Source organism: Symsagittifera roscoffensis, chromosome 9, assembly GCF_963678635.1.
Source record: "Symsagittifera roscoffensis chromosome 9, txSymRosc1.1, whole genome shotgun sequence".
Lineage (NCBI taxonomy): Eukaryota > Metazoa > Xenacoelomorpha > Acoela > Convolutidae > Symsagittifera > Symsagittifera roscoffensis.
This window is the reverse complement of record NC_087070.1, coordinates 20,924,443-20,942,211: the sequence shown is the minus strand read 5'-3', so window position 1 is coordinate 20,942,211 and position 17,769 is coordinate 20,924,443. Positions and strand designations below refer to the sequence as shown.

Here is a 17,769-nt window from a genome sequence, read left to right as displayed (position 1 = left end):
TTGAAAACTCGCTTGATTTTTCAGAACAATTATTTCGGCAGTTAAACCAAGCTTATTAAGATCTAACCAAACAACAAAGTGAATAATATTATCAATTTGCTAACTTGCTAAAGTGCCAATTCCAACCATAAATCTAAGATGGAATCCATTAATTCTTTTCAGGCTCAACAAACCAAAATGGAGGATGAGAAGAAACTTAATGCCAAAAGTGTAAGTGGTGATAGTAAAATTGAAGACAATCAACCGTCATAAAGAAATTCTATGCGTTGGTCGACTTCGATTTGTTTGAAACTAAATATTTGCAGAACAAACCAAAAAAATTGTCAGTTTAGCTGTTTGAAAACAACTCACTCCGGAAAGGCTTAAAATTTTGGCGAAGTTGTATGAAATCTTTGCTTTTTGGTGTTTGGGCAAATAGTCAGACTTTTTCTTCATATGCAACAAAAATCAGATAGTATTTAATGAGTAGGCAATAAAATTATCCTTGGCGAGGCGAGAAATGAGTCATTGCCATTTGGACTCAGTTGTGTTTTGCAAGATAATTACTTTAGCAAATGTGCAAAAGTTTGTCAGGGATAAGCAAGGGTGTTGCAATTTTTTTATGACTTTTCCCCATAATTAACTTGGTCACAGCATGATTGAAATTGGTGGTCATCTCTCTCAGTCTGTACTTTCGTCAGCTAACAGACAACTGTTGAGAATGTCTGCATTTTAAATGCCCGTTCTTTTCGAAATTTTTTAAATGTTGCTTATCAATATACCTACTCCAATTTCAGTATATCATTTTTTTTTGCTTTTTCTCACTTTATTTGGTCTAAAAGGTATCGGCTGCTAATATATCGGCTTAGCGGCCTCTTTTTAAAAAAATCGACTCAGTCTGCTCAAGAATTGTCGGCTGTGTTACCACTTTGCAAGTTTTGTTTCGATGCTAATTTAATAATCAATTGTCTTCCTTTGTGATATTTTTTGTTGAAAGAGTTTTTGATTCACGACAAAATCCAAGACAAATCTTTGAAAAGTTTTTGGAAGATCAGTCTTTTCGATGTTTTTCAAATTAAAAGTTTTTGAAAGATTTTTGTCCGGCTTTTCATCTCAGCTTTCTGTTGCTCTGTTTATCCTGCTAAGTATTTATTGTAGTGCAAACTTTGCTTCGCCTCTGTGTAAATTGTGAATAAACTAGTTACTTTGAGATGAAAAACACGGGTGCAAGAAAAAATTTGTGTCGCGATTTCTAGTGACAGTTTACAAACCCTTTTGAAATACCATGAGTTCTTATTTCTGTAACATAAGTCGAACCGTTTCTTTGCCTAAGTTCTTCAATATGTGCATGTAGTTCAGTGGTAATTTCCAATCGTTAGCGATGATATTAATTCCGCTGTTTTAGTTTTCCTCCCATCCAAAAGATATTGATATCCTAATCTCGAAAAAAAGTCACTTTACCTGTTATCCTTTTCGCAATATTAAGGGTTTTAATAAATTATCAATTTTGATTAATGTTTTTTTGCGCCATTTACCAGTTTTCTAGTAACGCGTACTGTAGTCAGCGAAATGATCCGGGCCAAAAAATGAATTGAGGCTAGCTATTTGGTTTTATGAATGTGTTACTGCACGAGAAACATATGATTTCGTAGTTTACATAGCGTTTCAGAGGACATTAAAACGGGTCTAGGACAACAGGCCGACGGGACCTCAAGCCGAAGGGACTTCAGGCCAAAATTTGAACTTTACAATCACTTCAAAACACTATTTTTCATCGGTAAAACGTTGCTTATCAAAATTTTAGGCAAGTTTAATCCATAAAAAGCGTTATTTATGACAATGCACCACTTGGTATTGGCATCCGTTAATAACATCAGCCAGTTTTTGAAATGCATACATTATAAGCATGAAAAAGCGCCATCAATCGTGTTTTTTTCATCTTTCCTAAACATCAGTTGTAGGCTTAAATTTTATGAAAACGCCAATAATTAGTGAAGAAAGATAACGAAATTCAGAAATTCTTCAATAAAATTTACAAATTAATCATATTTTACAACTTTATAAAAAAAATTTGGCTTGAATTCCCTAATTTACGATTCGGCTTGAAGTCCCGTCGGCTTGATGTCCGGCACCCCGTTAAAACAATCCTAACTTAAACGGTCCTGAAACAATCGTAAGAGGACAATAAAACAATTTAAAAAAACCTATCTTAAGAGGATATTAAAAACAATCTTATATTACATAATCAGACATTGCGAAAACTTTTATGATTCAGATATCAAGCACTCATTTAATAAGGTTTTCATGAATTTCACAGATGATCTGCAAACGCTAGATCTGTAACAGAAACAGCAAGAAAAGTTATGTTCGCTGTAGAATACGATGGAAAATTTTCCATCCTAGCTTTCAATTCAGATAGAATTGGAAAGCAAACAAAACTGCTCGTTTCGGGGCGAATACCTGAATGTTCCGACTGCCTTTTAAGGTTTATGGAGCAGTAATAACATTATGAAAATTAAATTTAATTAAATAAAATTAATTTGAGATTTTTTTGTGAAAATCATCCCCCACAAGCCATATAAAATCATCACCCCACACGCCACTTTTTGTAAAAATCATCACCCCCAAACGCCATATAAACATTCAAGGCAAAGCCCTCAATGTTCCGACTGCCTTTTTAGGTTAATGTAGCAATTATAACATAAAAAATTACATGTACGAATATAAAATGATTTTTTTTCTAAAATTTGAGATTTTTTGTGAAAAGCATCTCCCCACACGCCATATAAAGAACAAAAGGATGAGTTTCGCTCCTTTTAGCAAATCAATTATGGCAAATAAGTTTCTTTCAACCAATTTGGAACGATTTCTAAAATAAATTAAATTTCCGCTTACGCGTTAATAGCGCGAAGTATATCGCGCGATAATTGTCCCAAATTGACCAAAATTTGCAATCTTTAAACCGCCATAACTTTACGAAAAATGATCACAGGTAGAATATCTTCTCAAAATTAAGCTCAAGATAACAATACCTTTTGAATGATATAAAAAATCCCGTCAAAAATGGTTAGTTATAAAGTCGAAATTTTTCGGAAGAAAAAACACCCACCCGAGCACAAATATTCCGTTATTATCGTATCGAAAGTCGGAATAAAAAAGAATATGATGAAGCTCTTGGTGTTTTTCGGCGACTGGATTGTTATGTTAGTAGTCAACTAATTTAGTTGTATTTTCCTTTCTTAGAAACTTTACTATCTTTGGATTTATGGTTTTCTCTATATAGTTCAACAACATGTTCGGCAAATGGCCTTGTGGCATATGGCTTTCAACAAGTTTCTGTGTTTGATAGTTTGCAGTTTTTTGAGGCAATTAATTTTTTTATCCGAACCAAAGAAGAAAACATGCACTTATTGTTTCTACAGAATATTTTGAGTCCTTTAAAAAATACTTTGAATGTGAATAATTGTATCGCCATAGACTCATTTCTCTTTGATAAAAACAGTTATAAAGTATAGTAACAAAAATGTATGGTATTTGGTTTTTTTTAGGCACTGAGGAAAATTTAAGTTTTTAATGACAACTTCTCTACCGGTTTTCGAACAACTGGTATCAATCAAAAAACCAGATACTCACCGGTGTGCTTACATATTCCGCTACTATTTTTTCACCTTATCCAACGTTCTCAATAGAAGGCCTGGGTGCGTCATTTGGGATTTTGTGGGCTCGGTAGTTTTGGATATTTGAATTTGGTGTCACGGAATCCGTAACAAGCTAATTCCTTATGTGTTGCGTTTTACATCACCAGAGTAATAAAACATAGTAGCCGCTAAAACTGCGGAATCCCTGACCATAAATTGTCTGTGTTTGCAGGTTCAGTGACCAAATGTTAATCATTGTAGAACTAAATCCTCGGTTGAACAGATACTGATTCCGTGATGTTCGCTTATGAATAGTGTGGTTCATTAGAGTTGTTCTCTGGTTTTTATTTGTTTAGTACTACCCTTCACATTTAATTTTTTTTAGAATTTATTTTAACTTTTTTGATTGTTTTCAGATAAAATTACCAAAATTAATTTTTTTGGTCGTCGGTTTAAAGTTTGTTGGCATAGTTCTTCGTCGTAAGACCTAATTTAATGAGCCCGTAGCGAGCGTCGGGGCTAGAGATTTGTATCGAACAGGTCAACAGTAATATTATGATTTCGATTTTTTCAACCTATTAATCGTGTAGTTTGAGGATATGCAGGATTGACTCCGCTAAATTCCACCGCGAATTCGTTGCGCAAACTCTTTAAAGTTTTCGGTAAAATCGGCAGAACGCGTCGCAAAACGTAGGTTGGGATTCCGTGACATCATAGTATTGAAACAGCATGCCACAATTACCGACTTTTAGTCACGGATTTTGCAACAGGCATTTGAAAAACGACATAAAAAAGCATGCGCACGGTATTCGTGTTCGTGAAAACTCAAAATAGAGCTATGCAAAAATAACACACCTAGGCTTCGTAATGTACAGCTTTCGAAAGATTTGTGGGTTTTTTTTAACCCTTTTTTTTAAATTACCCTGCTGAATGTGCAATTAAGCGTTGAATTAAATGAGCATGTAATGGATATCTCATTTGCATAAGCCGCAACGGCTTAAGTTTGTGGAAAAAAGTTATTGCCTTAAAGTATGTCCACGTTTTTGTGAAAAGTACGATGACAAATCTGAGATTAAGATTGTAATTGAAAGAACATGTTATGGAATACGCCGCTATACTTGTTTCAGAAAAAAGTTTGGCAGGAGAAAATTTCCAAATTTTTAATTGTTTCGGAACTTTTCTCACTTTTTTCGAAAACTACCTTGCCAAATCTGAGGTAACGGGTTTAATCGAAAGATAAAATTTTGCGAATCTTCTATGAAAAAGCGGCTACGCCCTATTTTTTTTGACATACCCAACCAAGTCTGAGATTAAGAGTTCAATCAAAAGAACAATTTTTGCGCGTTTTCTCTGTGCGAGGAATTTGTCCCTAATTTTTGAGAAAAAAAATTTGTTATGGTCTTAGAAAATGTCTAATTTTGTTAAATTTTAAGATAAAGGGTTCAACGCAAAAATCTGCTGGACATTTTCTCTGCATAGGAGCTGCGCCCTAATTTTGGTGGGAAAGCATTACTTGGCCTAGAAAAGGTCAATGTGTTGAAATGTTGACCATTTTTTGGTTTTCGCCGAAACGACGGTCACAAATTTGAGGCTAAGGGTTAAATCGAAAGAACAATTTGTAGGAACATCCCTTACATAAGCGGATTCCCATTTTTTTTTAAATCTACTGTGATCTTGACAAATGTCACCTTAACCCATTTTTGAACTTCCTTAAAAAAGTAATGACCATAGAAAATGTCCAATTTTTGCAATTTTGCCAATTTTTAAGAAACTTTTTGGCCTCTCTCAAAAATTACTATGCCAAATCTGAGATTAAGGGTTCAATGAAACTAATATGCACTGGGAATATTTCACTTAGAAATGCATCCACTTTTTTAATTTGAGAAATGTCCACCATTTTACATTTTGACAATTTTCTTGGGCTTCGTTCATTGTTCCAAAAACGACCATGCAATTTCTGAAATTATGAAACTAAATTAAATCGAACGGAGATGTTTCTATTATATCTGCACAAGCGTTTTCTCCGAACTTTTGAGCGGCAATCAATCATGGACTTGGGAAATATCCAATTTTTGACATTTCGACACATTTTGAAAATTACGCAATGCCTTTTGCATCGGTACGTTTCCTTAAACACATTATCAAACTGCTTTAGCTGGATCCCTAGTAGGATTGAAAAAGTTTTCCAGAACAAAATAATTTGAAATTCTGCCCGCTTCAATTTTTTTGGCGAGTGTATAATGAAAAGATAAGACTGATTAGTGTTCGGAAGATCCATTATATTCCAGCTAAACATGTCAGCAGTGACGTAATAATGATGTAACTAACATCGTTTATGCAACAAGTTTCTAATAAGCTGCCGAGTTCAACGATGATCCCAATCTCGACTGGTTAAATTATCTTGTCGGCTTTTGTTTGGCCCGTTTATACATCGGCTGGGAGCATTCTGACCAATCTGTTCCTCTACATTTATGCAAATCTGTTTTAAATGTTTAGGAGAGTGAGTTGACCTGTTCCATCTGCAGTGAGGTGTTCCTGGCCCCAGTGTGTCTCCTACCCTGTCTCCACTGTTTCTGTGGGGGATGTATATCCCAGTGGGTGGTGAGGAGAAAGACCAAGTGTCCTCTGTGTCGCACAAAGTTCAACGCAGGTTACACAAGTTGATTATTGCGCTGGAAAATTATCTCAATTATCTTTTTTTATCTTGCATTTGTGCTGCTAATTTGTACAGTTCAGTATAATTCGTTTTTTTTGTACGATGAATAGTGGAACCTGATCTAAACTACATTTTATGATTGGATAAATTAGATATTTTACCACTGTAAAATATTTAATATTAACCAATCATGATCCATCTAACTAACAACCCACTTATTTGTAAGTGCTGAAATTACTTGTAATTTCAGCACCAGAGAGATTTGAATTTAACTTAGAAATTAGTTGCCTCTCCAAAGGAACTTCAGCAGCCACAATAAACCAGTATACCCTAGATCTATTGAGCCTAGCAGAGACTAGTCAAACAACCTGAGACTAGATAGTATAAGAGTAAGATTAGGATCGGTATTAGACGAAGAAGTTGCACGAATCTATCCGGCCGAAAATAAGATAGCGTGACGAGCAGACGGTGTACCCTATCCGAAATTACTCTATGAGTTAACCACATCGGTCCTAACTCATCTGGTGCGACCAGTGAGGCCAGTGACGAGCAGACGGTGTACCCTATCCGAAATTACTCTATGAGTTAACCACATCGGTCCTAACTCAATAGTATCGACTTATAAGTAATGTTTCAGTTAACGCTTTCAATTACCTCTTTTTCCTGCATATGCGCTGTTTATTTGTGCATTCCATTATGTTTCAGACTTCTTTGAAGATGAGTTTTCTGGAAGTCTCTCAGTAAACGCTTAATTAAAGATGTTCAGAGGACTGTTTCCTTTTGTTTGCCGATTTTTTGCAATTACCATTACTGTGCAAGACACAACCAAATAGTTATGCATAAGCATGAATCTTTATCTCGTTGACAGATGATCTCATCGATAAAATGAGGGATTTTTTTTCTCAAATAATTAAGCAATGATAGTGTCATTGAAGTTTTCTGTGCTGCTTTTAAAAAAGACGGCTTTTCTTACTATCGTTGACAACTTATATAACCTTTAATGATGAGAATCTGAAAGAAAAAAGATTTTTAATTGGCAGTGTGTAAACATGACATGTTGGAACTGGACTGTGAATCATTCCTGTGTCGGAACCCCAGCAGTCTGCGGTCCTCGGAGGAGTCCTCGTTCCTGACGGGGTCCAACATGTTCAACCAGTATGTGCACACTGTCACTCCTCCCTCTCGACAACCTCCAATTCAGATATACGCAAACAATAGAAACCAGGTGACAAGGGAATTTATTGTACTGTTAGATTATTGTACTGTTATTGCTAAAACACTGGTATGAAATTTTTTTTTTAAATTGAAGAATTATTTGTAAGGTACACAGTTCAAAAGATTCGCCTCTGGCTTGAATTTTTGTAGGTATGGATCTGAAGACAAAACTGAATGACAAAACTTTCTTTCGGCATGCGCTTATTTCCTCTTCATTAGTTTTTCAGCGCCAAAGCGCATGCGCAGAAGAAGAAAGGTATAACTAATGTGTGAAATAACTAATTTGTGAAAAATGACCAAAAAATTGCATGAAATTCTTAACCAGGGGCACAAAAATTGTTCTCCGTGAATAGCTGAACAGCTTGTATCTTAATCCTTTCCATTGTGGATAAATCGTCTCAATTTAAAAATGTGAATAATTTACTTAAGCGTCAAGTCAAACAAAGGACTTTAGGTGTCAGCTATACCATACTTCTTACTGAAATCATAGGCACTTCACTTGTCAGCTCTTAAATGGTTGATTCTAATTTGACCAGGGGCGTATTTAAGGGGGGCGGCGTATGGCGGACTCCCCCCCCCCCTTACTGGGATTCAACCACCTCCACCTGCCGATCCAAAGGGTCTCCCTTTGTACTCTTTTGAGATATCCATTTTTGGTGACAGGTCCTTGGGCTCCAATATATACTAATTTTTTAGGGAAGCGCGCGCCAAGAAAACGGCCTGATTTTTCTGGCCTGATTTTTTTTCAAATTTTTGTCAGCAGGGCAGAAAATTTGGCAAAAATAGGGTCTTTTTAAGGCTTTGGGAAGGCTCGGAAAATCAATTTGGTCAATCTAAAAAAAAGGCGGACAAAATTTCATTTTTTTAAAAATCCTCCCCCCCCCCCCCCCCCCCCCTCGAGAAAATCCTTGATCCGACCCTGAATTTGACAAATGTTTTTTCCACTTGTGACTTGATTTCATTCATTTTGGAAATGACGTCAAAAGACTTTGATTTGCAATAATTTTTGTTGAGATGATTTTCAAAAAGACTTGATTTAAACATATTTGATATGATTTTGATCTGGTCAATGATTTTGTAAATGTATAAAATTCTGATATGTATTTGTTTGAATCAGAGAAGTAAATTTCTTTCTTTCATAGGCGCTGCAGTATGCGAGAGTGCTGGTTCCTCTTGGGTTCCAGCCTTCAGACATCCACTACCGAGCTGTGGATCATCATGGACACACGACAAGAACTAGTTTGGGACTGAGTTTCTAGTTTGTTGTAGACTTCTAATTGAATATTTGTTTGTAGATGAGTTTTATTTTAAAAACTGTTTATCTGAATTGTTTTGGCTTAAGTAGAGAGTCAGAAAAGACTTCCTGAAGTTTTAGTATCTTTATTGCTAAAACACTGGTAGAATCAATGCACTGGAGAACGACTTGTTATTTCTGGCATACCAAAAATCATATAAGACTGCCTATTCATAGAAAAATAGGGATCTAGTTAACAATCTCCTACCCTTTCAAGAAAGGGGGAAATTGTAAGTAGATCAAAATGGTCGATTTTTCGACCAATCAGAATGTAGCAAAATTATAATTCTCAATAGAAAGCTCAGAGCTACCTTACTGTATTTACTTATAGGGGTGGAGATTCTTAAAAGGGTACCATAGCGGGGAGATTGTTAAGTAGATCCAAAAATAGAAATAATAACCCTTTATTTTTTTATTGCAAATTTTTCGTTTTGTCGTTAATAGTGTAATTACACGAGTATTTTATCGCAGCAAAACTTTCGCATTTTAAAGTACGCTCAAAGCCAATTGAATCATTGCAATCTGAGTACCAGGAAAAACCCTTTTCTCGAACTCAATAGATTGGTTTTATGCTGACTTATGAGCAATTCAAATGACAGACAGTCCCATAAAGTATTACGTCACTATACATTATATACGCGCGTGTCTGTGAGTAATTACGTAATACAACCATTTTTGTTGAGCGAATTGTACGGAGTAATGTACAAATGCTAAGACACCATTGGTCAAATACAAAGGCATTACATAATCTAGTACTTAAATTACGTAACACGTATGCCTTACTAAATTCGATTAAAATTTTGTCTGTCAATATCCATTTTATAACAATTTATCTCTCACATCAAGTTTATCCATAAAATCGGTCCGCTTTTTACGCCAAAAAATTGATAATCATTTTTTCGCGAATAAAATTTAATTATTAGCACTGTTTTAAGTGCTTATTCTTAAGTTTTTTAAGTGAAAGAAAACTATTTTCTGAAATAACTCAGTACTTTTCAAAAAACTCTAAAAAGCAATGGGATCAAGTTTTAACGATCTCACTAGTCCCTTGCACCAGGGGGGTACCTTGGACCCCTCTGGGAGCGATGGGCTGGGCCTGGGTGGGGGTTTGAATGATGAGGATGATGACATGCCTAACTTGTTGGACTATCTGGATGAGTTCGGAGATGGTGGTTCTGGATCTGACCTTGAGACTGGATGCTTCTCAGTTCTCCATTCGTTGGTAAGTCTCTTTTTGTTCAAGTAGGTCAGACTTTTTATGGTCCTAGAATTCAAATATATATTTCAGAAAAAGTCACGTGATTTGATTACCCGAGTCTGTTGAAACGTGGCCAGTTTTGGTCGAATGGACGTGTGAAACTTAAATGATGATTAAAATGTCAGATATACGTTCACCAACTACTTTATTGCTGCTTAAAAAATTGAAGATTTGACCCGTTCTGTCTTTTACGTGCAGATAAATTAAAGGGTTTGAAGAGTTTCTCTTTTTCATAAAATTGTCTAACTTGTGAACCAGGGAGCGAAAAAAGTTTTTAAAAATTTATACCTTTGTAAAACATTTTCGACTCAAACTTTTACAAAATAAGTGACGTGTGCTTAATGAAATTTTGGGAAAAAATCGAAGACTGAATTTCCAATTCGCAGACGTCAGTTGTTTTACTGCGAAATATCAGTTTCCAATTGTCCTAAGAAATACCCAAATCAGCGTGGTTTCTCATGCTTGGTAAAAAAATTGACTCACAAACTGGACAACTGTCAGATTATTATAATGAACAAGAGGCAGAAATTTTTATTCCGACTTCTGGAAATGCAGAAGAACGTAGTTTTGGTTGTTTCAGTTTTATTTCAAATTTTTTCCACCGCAAAATCAGGTATCTCAAGTAATATATAGGATGGAGGCGAGTAATAAATCATTTTAAAGCACTTTCAGTCGTGATTCGAACGACAATAAATAATTTCTAGAGAAAAACTGGTTTCAATTTTTTTTCTAGTCTAATTGCGAGCTAATAGAGGGAGCAGGCTTATAATAGTAGGCTTATAAGTCCAGCCATGAAAATTTAGTAATACTCCAGTAGTTTTCTTATGAAAATTTAGTATTACTCCATTTTATTTTAGCGCCTATAATAATAAAAATGGGACTAAAATTTTTAAAACAAAATCAAAGAAAATTTCCAAGAAGAGTTTCAAAAAGTTTTTAGACGGTTGCTGTGCAAATACCTCAGCTATTCCAAATAGTGCAAATACCTCAGCCAGGGGCGGATTTAGGGGGGGGGCGGACGCCCCTTTTCCTCAGGGATTCGACCCCCTCCCGACCCAAAGGGTCCCCCCTTTGGTACTTTTTAAGAAATCCATATTTGGCCGACCGACCCTAAAATTTTTCTAAAGGCGCCTTTGGCGCCGATATATGCTAATTTTGAGGGGGAGCACGCGCCAACAAAACGCGATTTTTTTGTCAAAATTTTTCAAAAAGTGCCCAAAAACGCCTTTTTGGCCTGTTCTTCCAAAACTTGCCTGCGGTACAGAAAATTTGGCAAAAACAGTGCTTTGGAAGAGCTCGAAAAATCAATTTGGTCAACCTAAAAAAAAGGTCGACAAAAATTTCGACCATAAGATTGTCAACCATTGGTCACCCAAAAATGGATGCCGTTGCGGTATGGTAGGAGAACTCATTAACATCCACGAATCATAAACAGTCAGCTCAGGGGCGGATCTAAAATTTTCTCGAGGAGTGGTATTTTCAAAATTTTTTTTCGAAAACCTTGTTGACATTTTTTTAGGTCGGCCAAATTGATTTTCTGAGCACTCCCAGAACACTGTGAAGACCCTATTTTGATCAAAAATTTGCCCCGCAGGCAAATTAAAAAAAAACTTTAAAAAAGCCGGTTTTGGGCACTTTTTGGATTTTTGACCGAAAGATTGCGTGTTTTCGGCGCGCGCTCCCCTTCAAAGTTAGTATATATTGGCCTCTAGAAAAATTTTAGGTTTGGTCAGTCTAAAATGGATGTCATAAAAAATACCAGAGGGGGACCCTTTGTTTGTTGAGAGAGTCAATTCCCTGAGGGGAAAGCGTCCGCTCTCTCCCCGTCTCCTAAATCAGCTTCTGAATCAGCCTAATTAATCGCACTCGTATAACAACCTTTACACGCTCTAAGTTAGAGTAAAAAGCACAACGCTTTACAAAGATAAAAAAACCATTAAGACTCAAGTGTTTTCTGACGTCGTTGGAATAAAGACTGAAAGGGTTTCAATATGCTGCATGATTCGACCGTTTCTGATTTTCCCTCTTTCAAATTTAGGCATTTTTTGTAAGTGTTGTAGAAATAAAACCTAAAGCAAAGTTCACAAGTTTTTCTTGGCCTTGTTGATTACAGTTGTCTTTCAAAATTAAGTGTTTAAACATTAAGCTTTTTCAGTTTTCACATTAATTTTATTACATTTTTTTTGCACAGTACCAGATAAGCGCTAGTTGAAGCTCCAATAACCATTTTTTGGTCAAACTAAGTTTTACTCAGCATAAAGTTCCGATGTTCATATAACGCAACACGATAACTGTACTAAATCGAAATGAGACTACACACGAAAAATTTCAAACTGGTTCTAGTTTTTATGTGATGTTTTCGAATAATGTAATGTCTCAAAACACAACTGAAAGAACATCAATATGTTTTTATTGGCCTTCTCTGATTATTATATGTGATTCCTCATCCAACAAAAAATTGAAATACTCCTGAAAAAAATATCCTCCCCACTTTTTTGTAACTTAATCGCTCGAAATTACCAAAAACTTCATACACGGACAATTTTTTTGGAAGACTTGCAATTTCGTTCGAATTAAGTTTCTCCCGAATGTCATTGGTCGGAACAACTAAACACTCTCAAAGACTAAGCTCATTTTCATTTTCAGTGGTCGGAATTTAAATTAATTTTCACGACCCTAAGGTTACTTTTCCGCTCCCTGGGGGCCACCTTATGCTGAACTTGAACTATTGTTTTTTCATCGTTTTTATAATCAATTGTGTAGATGTACGTTTCCGCAATTGCTATGTAGCTTAAAATATGTTTTTTTTAAACTTTGTTCAAAATCAAATTCAGCTCAACGACGAACCCTTGTCAATGCCCAGCTCGCCAAACTTCGCCGGTTTCAATTTCGGCCTCACGTCTGCTGATGTCTCAGTTCTGCCCGCAGAATCCGAACAAACCCCGAGTCAACCTCATAGTCAATCAGACGAAATCAACCCACCCGAAGCCAAAAAAATATGCGCATCTGTTCCAGTGCACTCTTCAAACGTGAACAAATTAGTACAAAACCTGCACAACGGTCCAACTAATAAGATGCAATTTATGAAGTCTCGTGACGAAGCAGATTATAACGAGCTCGGAAAACTTTTGGACTCTACTTCGCATCAACAACAGCAGACAAAAATAGGATCGGAAAAATCGATTCCGGATATTTCGCATTTTTCAAGTAGTTCGCTCAGAGAGAGTTCGTCTTTCGGATCACCTGCGACTCCCGACTTCGGGACTAGTCCGAGTAGCGGAACAAGTTTCAACTCGGATGATACTGGATTCCGTTCGGGTTCGTCAATGTCGGCGGAGCATTCTGGCAGTCGATGCTGCTGCGAGCCGACGATAGTCAAATTGAAACAACCTGAAGAAACTTCTCGATTTTGGTAAATAAAGATTTTAGGGCAAATGGTTGATTTTGAAAACCAATATATTCTAGAAACAATCAACAAAGGATACTTGTAAAGTATTGCGAACACTCAAAAGTGAAACTACGTTTCTCTAATGCTTTATAATTTTACCCAAAATCTACTCACTTGACACAAATTGAATTTATTATAAAAGAAATTCTCGGCCCTGATACGAGAATTCCAATTATTTTTTATAGAGTAGATTTCTGAAGCAAACTCTGAGAATATGAATGAGTTGAAATAATTTGTGATATACTGTTGCTGTTTTGCTCTGATCCAGTTTCGAGACACTGCAGCGATGTGCTCAGACTGTGTCTTCTCTTCTGCCCTTCAAAGGACTGCTGAGGGAGGACAGGGCTCTTCTGATTGGTCAGTCGTGGGTGTCCATCTTCCTCATCGCCATCACAGAAGAACAGCTGGACATCAAGATGGAACTGAAGAACTTCTGCAACAGGTCTGATACCACGGGGTTCTAATTAGGGGGGGGGGGGGGGGGGGGGGGGGGGGTTTGGGTTTGAGAAAAAAGAGAGAAATAAGTGTTTTAAGCGATTAGATTCATTGATAAAAAAGAACCCGATTTTTTTTTTCTGGATTGGGCAAACCAAGCGGGCGGGACTTGTACTCTAATTGGTTGATAACTCAATGAACTGGTCTGCAAAACTCAAAACAAAATGGATTTTTTTTTAAATTCAAGCATATTGAAAAATGGTTGCTCATGGCCTTTTTTCCTAATCCATCCGTTTAATTTCGACTTGTGCCATTTATAGGTGGGTCTTGCCTCTCTAAAATTTTCGATAGAAAGAGGCAACAAAACATTTATCGAAAACATGAATCGAAATAATTTTATATGCTAATGTTGTAGCTCATAAGCTTAGTTTTTTCCAGACCCAATGCAGTACCATGTTGGAAACAGACCATTTGTGCGAATAAACTAGCCCGAATATTCGCCGAGAAGAACCAGCTGCCCACTTGTGAAAGTGTGAACACAGTGAAGGCGATGCTGAACAAGATTGCGGGACTGAAGTTGTCTGATGAAGAGTACTTCTACTTAAAGATCATTGCACTCTTCAACCCAGGTCAGCGGGATTTATAAGATTATTGTTCCGACTTTCGATACGAAAGTAACGGAATCTTTGTGCTCGGGGTGGGTTTTTTTTTTCTTCAGACAAATTTCGACTTTTTAACTAGCCATTTTTGACCGAAATTTTTTATATCATTCGAAAGCTATTGTTGTCCTGAGCTTAAATTTGAAAATATATTTCACCTGTGATCATTTTTCGTAAAGTTATGAGGGTTTAAAGATTGCCATTTTGGCCACTTTGGCCATTTTGACCAATTTGGGACAATTAACGCGCGATATAATTCGCGCTATTAACGCGTAAGCGGAGATTTAGTCCGTCTTAGAAATCGTTCCAAATTGGTTGAAAGAAGCTTATTTGCCATAATTGATTTGTCACAAGGAGCAAAATCTATTGTTTTGTACTAAATATGGCGTGTGGGGGGATGATTTTCATAGAAAAATTTTCAAATTTAAGAAATTTTTTTTTTCATTTTAATTTATTTCTGTTGTTTATGTTATTACTGTTATAAACGTTAAAAAGCAGTCGGAATTTTCAGGGCTTTGCCCTGATACGAGCAGTCTTGTTTAATTTTATCTACCAATTTTGTTTTCTAGTTTTGTGGAGTCATCAGACTTTAGTACGTAGCTGGACATCTGAATTGCTGGCAATTGTGCCGAGAAAGTTTTCCAAAAGACAGAAAAATACCTCAAATTACCTCAACATCTTGTTGTTCCGACTTTCGATACGAAAGTAACGGAATATTTGTGCTCGGGGTGGGTTTTTTTTTCTTCAGATAAATTTCGACTTTTTAACTAGCCATCTTTGACGGAATTTTTTAATATCATTCAAAAGGTATTGTTATCCTGAGCTTAAATTTGAAAAGATATTTCACCTGTGATCATTTTTCGTAAAGTTATGAGGGTTTAAAGATTGCCATTTTGGCCATTTTGACCAATTTGGGACAATTAACGCGCGATATAATTCGCGCTATTAACGCGTAAGCTGTGATTTAATCCGTCTTATAAATCGTTCCAAATTGGTTGAACGAAGCTTATTTGCCATAATTGATTTGTTTCAAGGAACGAAATCTCTCTTTTTGTACTTTATATGGCGTGTGGGGGTATGATTTTTATAAAAAAACTTCAATTTTTTGAAAAAAAAAATTCATTTTATTTTTTTTTCATTTATTTTTTTAATGCTATTACTGCTGCTCCATAAACCTTAAAAGGCAGTCGGAACATTCAGGGCTTCGCCCTGATACGAGCAGTCTTGTTTTAGCTTTCCTCTCGTTCTTACCAGAGTTACTAGATGTTATTTCAAAATTTTAGCATACGATTTCGAGGTTTTGGGAGCTCGGGCGAGTCGTTTTTTTTTCGACCAAAGCCTTCCCCCTTAAAGGTGTGGGAAGGGACTATGGCGTAGGGCATTTTTTCCCGATTTTTGGATATCGTTTCTCAGAGAAAGCTCACAGGGGTCAAGTGTGGCACTTTTTGAAAGCCCTTTTGTTCGTGATTTGGATTTCAAAAATTAATCAAAAACTATTTGTGTCGAAAAAATTGGTTCAAACTTTTAAGAGTCGATGAACGTAGTTCAGACTTTTATATAGCTGCTGATGATTTTTTTCTTAATTTCAACTGGACAAGTCTTAAAATTTGTTCAGGCTCAAATTTACTTTTTTGCAGTTTCATTTGTGATTTTCTTAAGTGTATTTCATTTCCTGTGCCAAAAGGAAGGCAAACTTCACTATCGAACATTAAAGTGTGAAGGGCACGAAAAACGTGATGACTTCTAGTTTCGAAAGCGGTGTTTATTTTTCGGATTTCCCAGCGGAAAGAAAGTTTTATCTATTGATCCAGTGTTCTCAATTTTGGTTAATGTAGTCAAAAAAATCATAAATTGTTCTAGAAATTCAAACAGCTGTAAGGGCAGCTATTTTTTTCCAACCCAAGTCGCAATTAAAAGCGCTCTTTTGGTGGCGTTTTTGAATAAAGAGGCCGCATTGCCACTAAATTACCATGTAATTTAACATCTGGGATTAACCGTACAATCCCCCCTCCCCAAATCGACTTGAATTTTTCATTAGCAAACTTTCAGTGTAGCCTTGATTCGTTCAAAATTAACCGTATTACCACAGAAAACAGAACTAAAACATTAATTTGTGCTATTGATAGCATACAAATGCAATCCCGCATAAAAATGTTTAAACCAATTGTAATTGCGCGTTTGTATGAAATGCATATTTTATACAGAATTAATCTTCAGAATTAATAAATGCTTTGGGAGGGCATTCTAAGGTAGGTCACTTAGGGGAAGGGGGGCGGATTGTACAGTTGATCCGACATTTGCTTTGTAGCGGAAAAAAGCGAAAATTGTCAATTGAAGCGAAAAAAGCGATTTGTTCCATACAACAGCTTTGAAATGCATAATATAGACAAATTTTTGAAATGCGTAATTTATCCAAAGTTGGCTGTACACTTTCCAATTTATTACATGCAAAGTTTGTATTTTCTCGCATTTTAAAGCTCTAGAAACTTTGCCACTTTCTTGCTTGCGTTTAAAGGCGGATTGTGCGTCAAAAACTTTCCATTTTTTGGAAATAAAAACAAAAGTTTGTAAAGCTTGGTTTTTGACCAAATTTTTCAACAATTCGCCTTTTTTCGAAACTGATCCTGATAGTCTTTTGAGAGAATTCAGAAAACCAACTTTTCCAGCGACTCTTAAGGGCAGTCGGAGCGGAGCATTTAGGGTTTAGCCCTGATGCGAGCAGTCTTTTATATATGCATTAATTTTTTCCAGAACTGGTTCTACTGAAAAACAGTCAACTAGTGTACCACAACAGAGCTATGGCCGAGCAAGCCCTGAGAGACCACTGCAGGCTAACACAGCAGCAAAGCTACCAACAACAACAACAACAACAGAGTAGTCCCAGTAATGTTTCCACCGGAGGTGCAGGGGGAGGAGGAAAAGGAAGAGGAGGGGATCCCCCCAGACTCAGTCCTATCCAACTAGACCCCCTCCGTCCTGCTCATTGCTTGTCGTTGGTGGCCCACTTGCGTGAAATGTCCCCCCAAACGGTGACTGAGTTGTTCTTCAGGCCTGTTCTGGGGGCGGGACTGGATATGGCTGATGTGGTGATGGAGATGTTCAATAGTAAAGATGAGCAGTTTTTGTGAACTTTGTGTAGAATATTTAGCGTGTTTAAGTCCTTAAGTATTTTTATCAATTTGTTAAT

The 17,769-nt window shown here is 36.4% G+C and overlaps 2 protein-coding genes across 2 annotated transcripts; both read left to right on the top strand.

The window, feature by feature from the left end:
- Positions 1-5,721: 5,721 nt before the first annotated feature.
- Positions 5,722-9,161, top strand: LOC134854757 (E3 ubiquitin-protein ligase CHFR-like). The gene is made up of 5 exons (XM_063871115.1): positions 5,722-5,736; positions 6,114-6,267; positions 7,314-7,498; positions 8,631-8,727; positions 9,114-9,161. The coding sequence occupies exons 1-5, from the start codon at positions 5,722-5,724 to the stop codon at positions 9,140-9,142; spliced, it is 480 nt and encodes a 159-aa protein (XP_063727185.1). The 3' UTR covers positions 9,143-9,161.
- Positions 9,162-9,554: 393 nt separating this feature from the next.
- Positions 9,555-17,736, top strand: LOC134854464 (uncharacterized). The gene is made up of 5 exons (XM_063870721.1): positions 9,555-10,004; positions 12,875-13,452; positions 13,757-13,930; positions 14,362-14,552; positions 17,334-17,736. Exons 1-5 carry the CDS (start codon positions 9,798-9,800, stop codon positions 17,708-17,710), a joined length of 1,527 nt encoding a protein of 508 aa, XP_063726791.1. The 5' UTR covers positions 9,555-9,797; the 3' UTR covers positions 17,711-17,736.
- The last annotated feature ends 33 nt before the right edge of the window (positions 17,737-17,769 follow it).

Excerpts from the sequence above, each read along its gene's own strand:
- LOC134854757 (XM_063871115.1), top strand. Across the intron at positions 6,268-7,313 it reads TCGCACAAAGTTCAACGCAG|TGTGTAAACATGACATGTTG; the intron begins GTTACACAAGTT and ends TTTAATTGGCAG. Across the intron at positions 8,728-9,113 it reads TGGACACACGACAAGAACTA|GGGTGGAGATTCTTAAAAGG; the intron begins GTTTGGGACTGA and ends ATTTACTTATAG.
- LOC134854464 (XM_063870721.1), top strand. The coding sequence starts at position 9,798 with ATGGGATCAAGTTTTAACGATCTCACTAGTCCCTTGCACCAGGGGGGT. Across the intron at positions 10,005-12,874 it reads TCTCAGTTCTCCATTCGTTG|CTCAACGACGAACCCTTGTC; the intron begins GTAAGTCTCTTT and ends AATCAAATTCAG. Across the intron at positions 14,553-17,333 it reads CATTGCACTCTTCAACCCAG|AACTGGTTCTACTGAAAAAC; the intron begins GTCAGCGGGATT and ends AATTTTTTCCAG.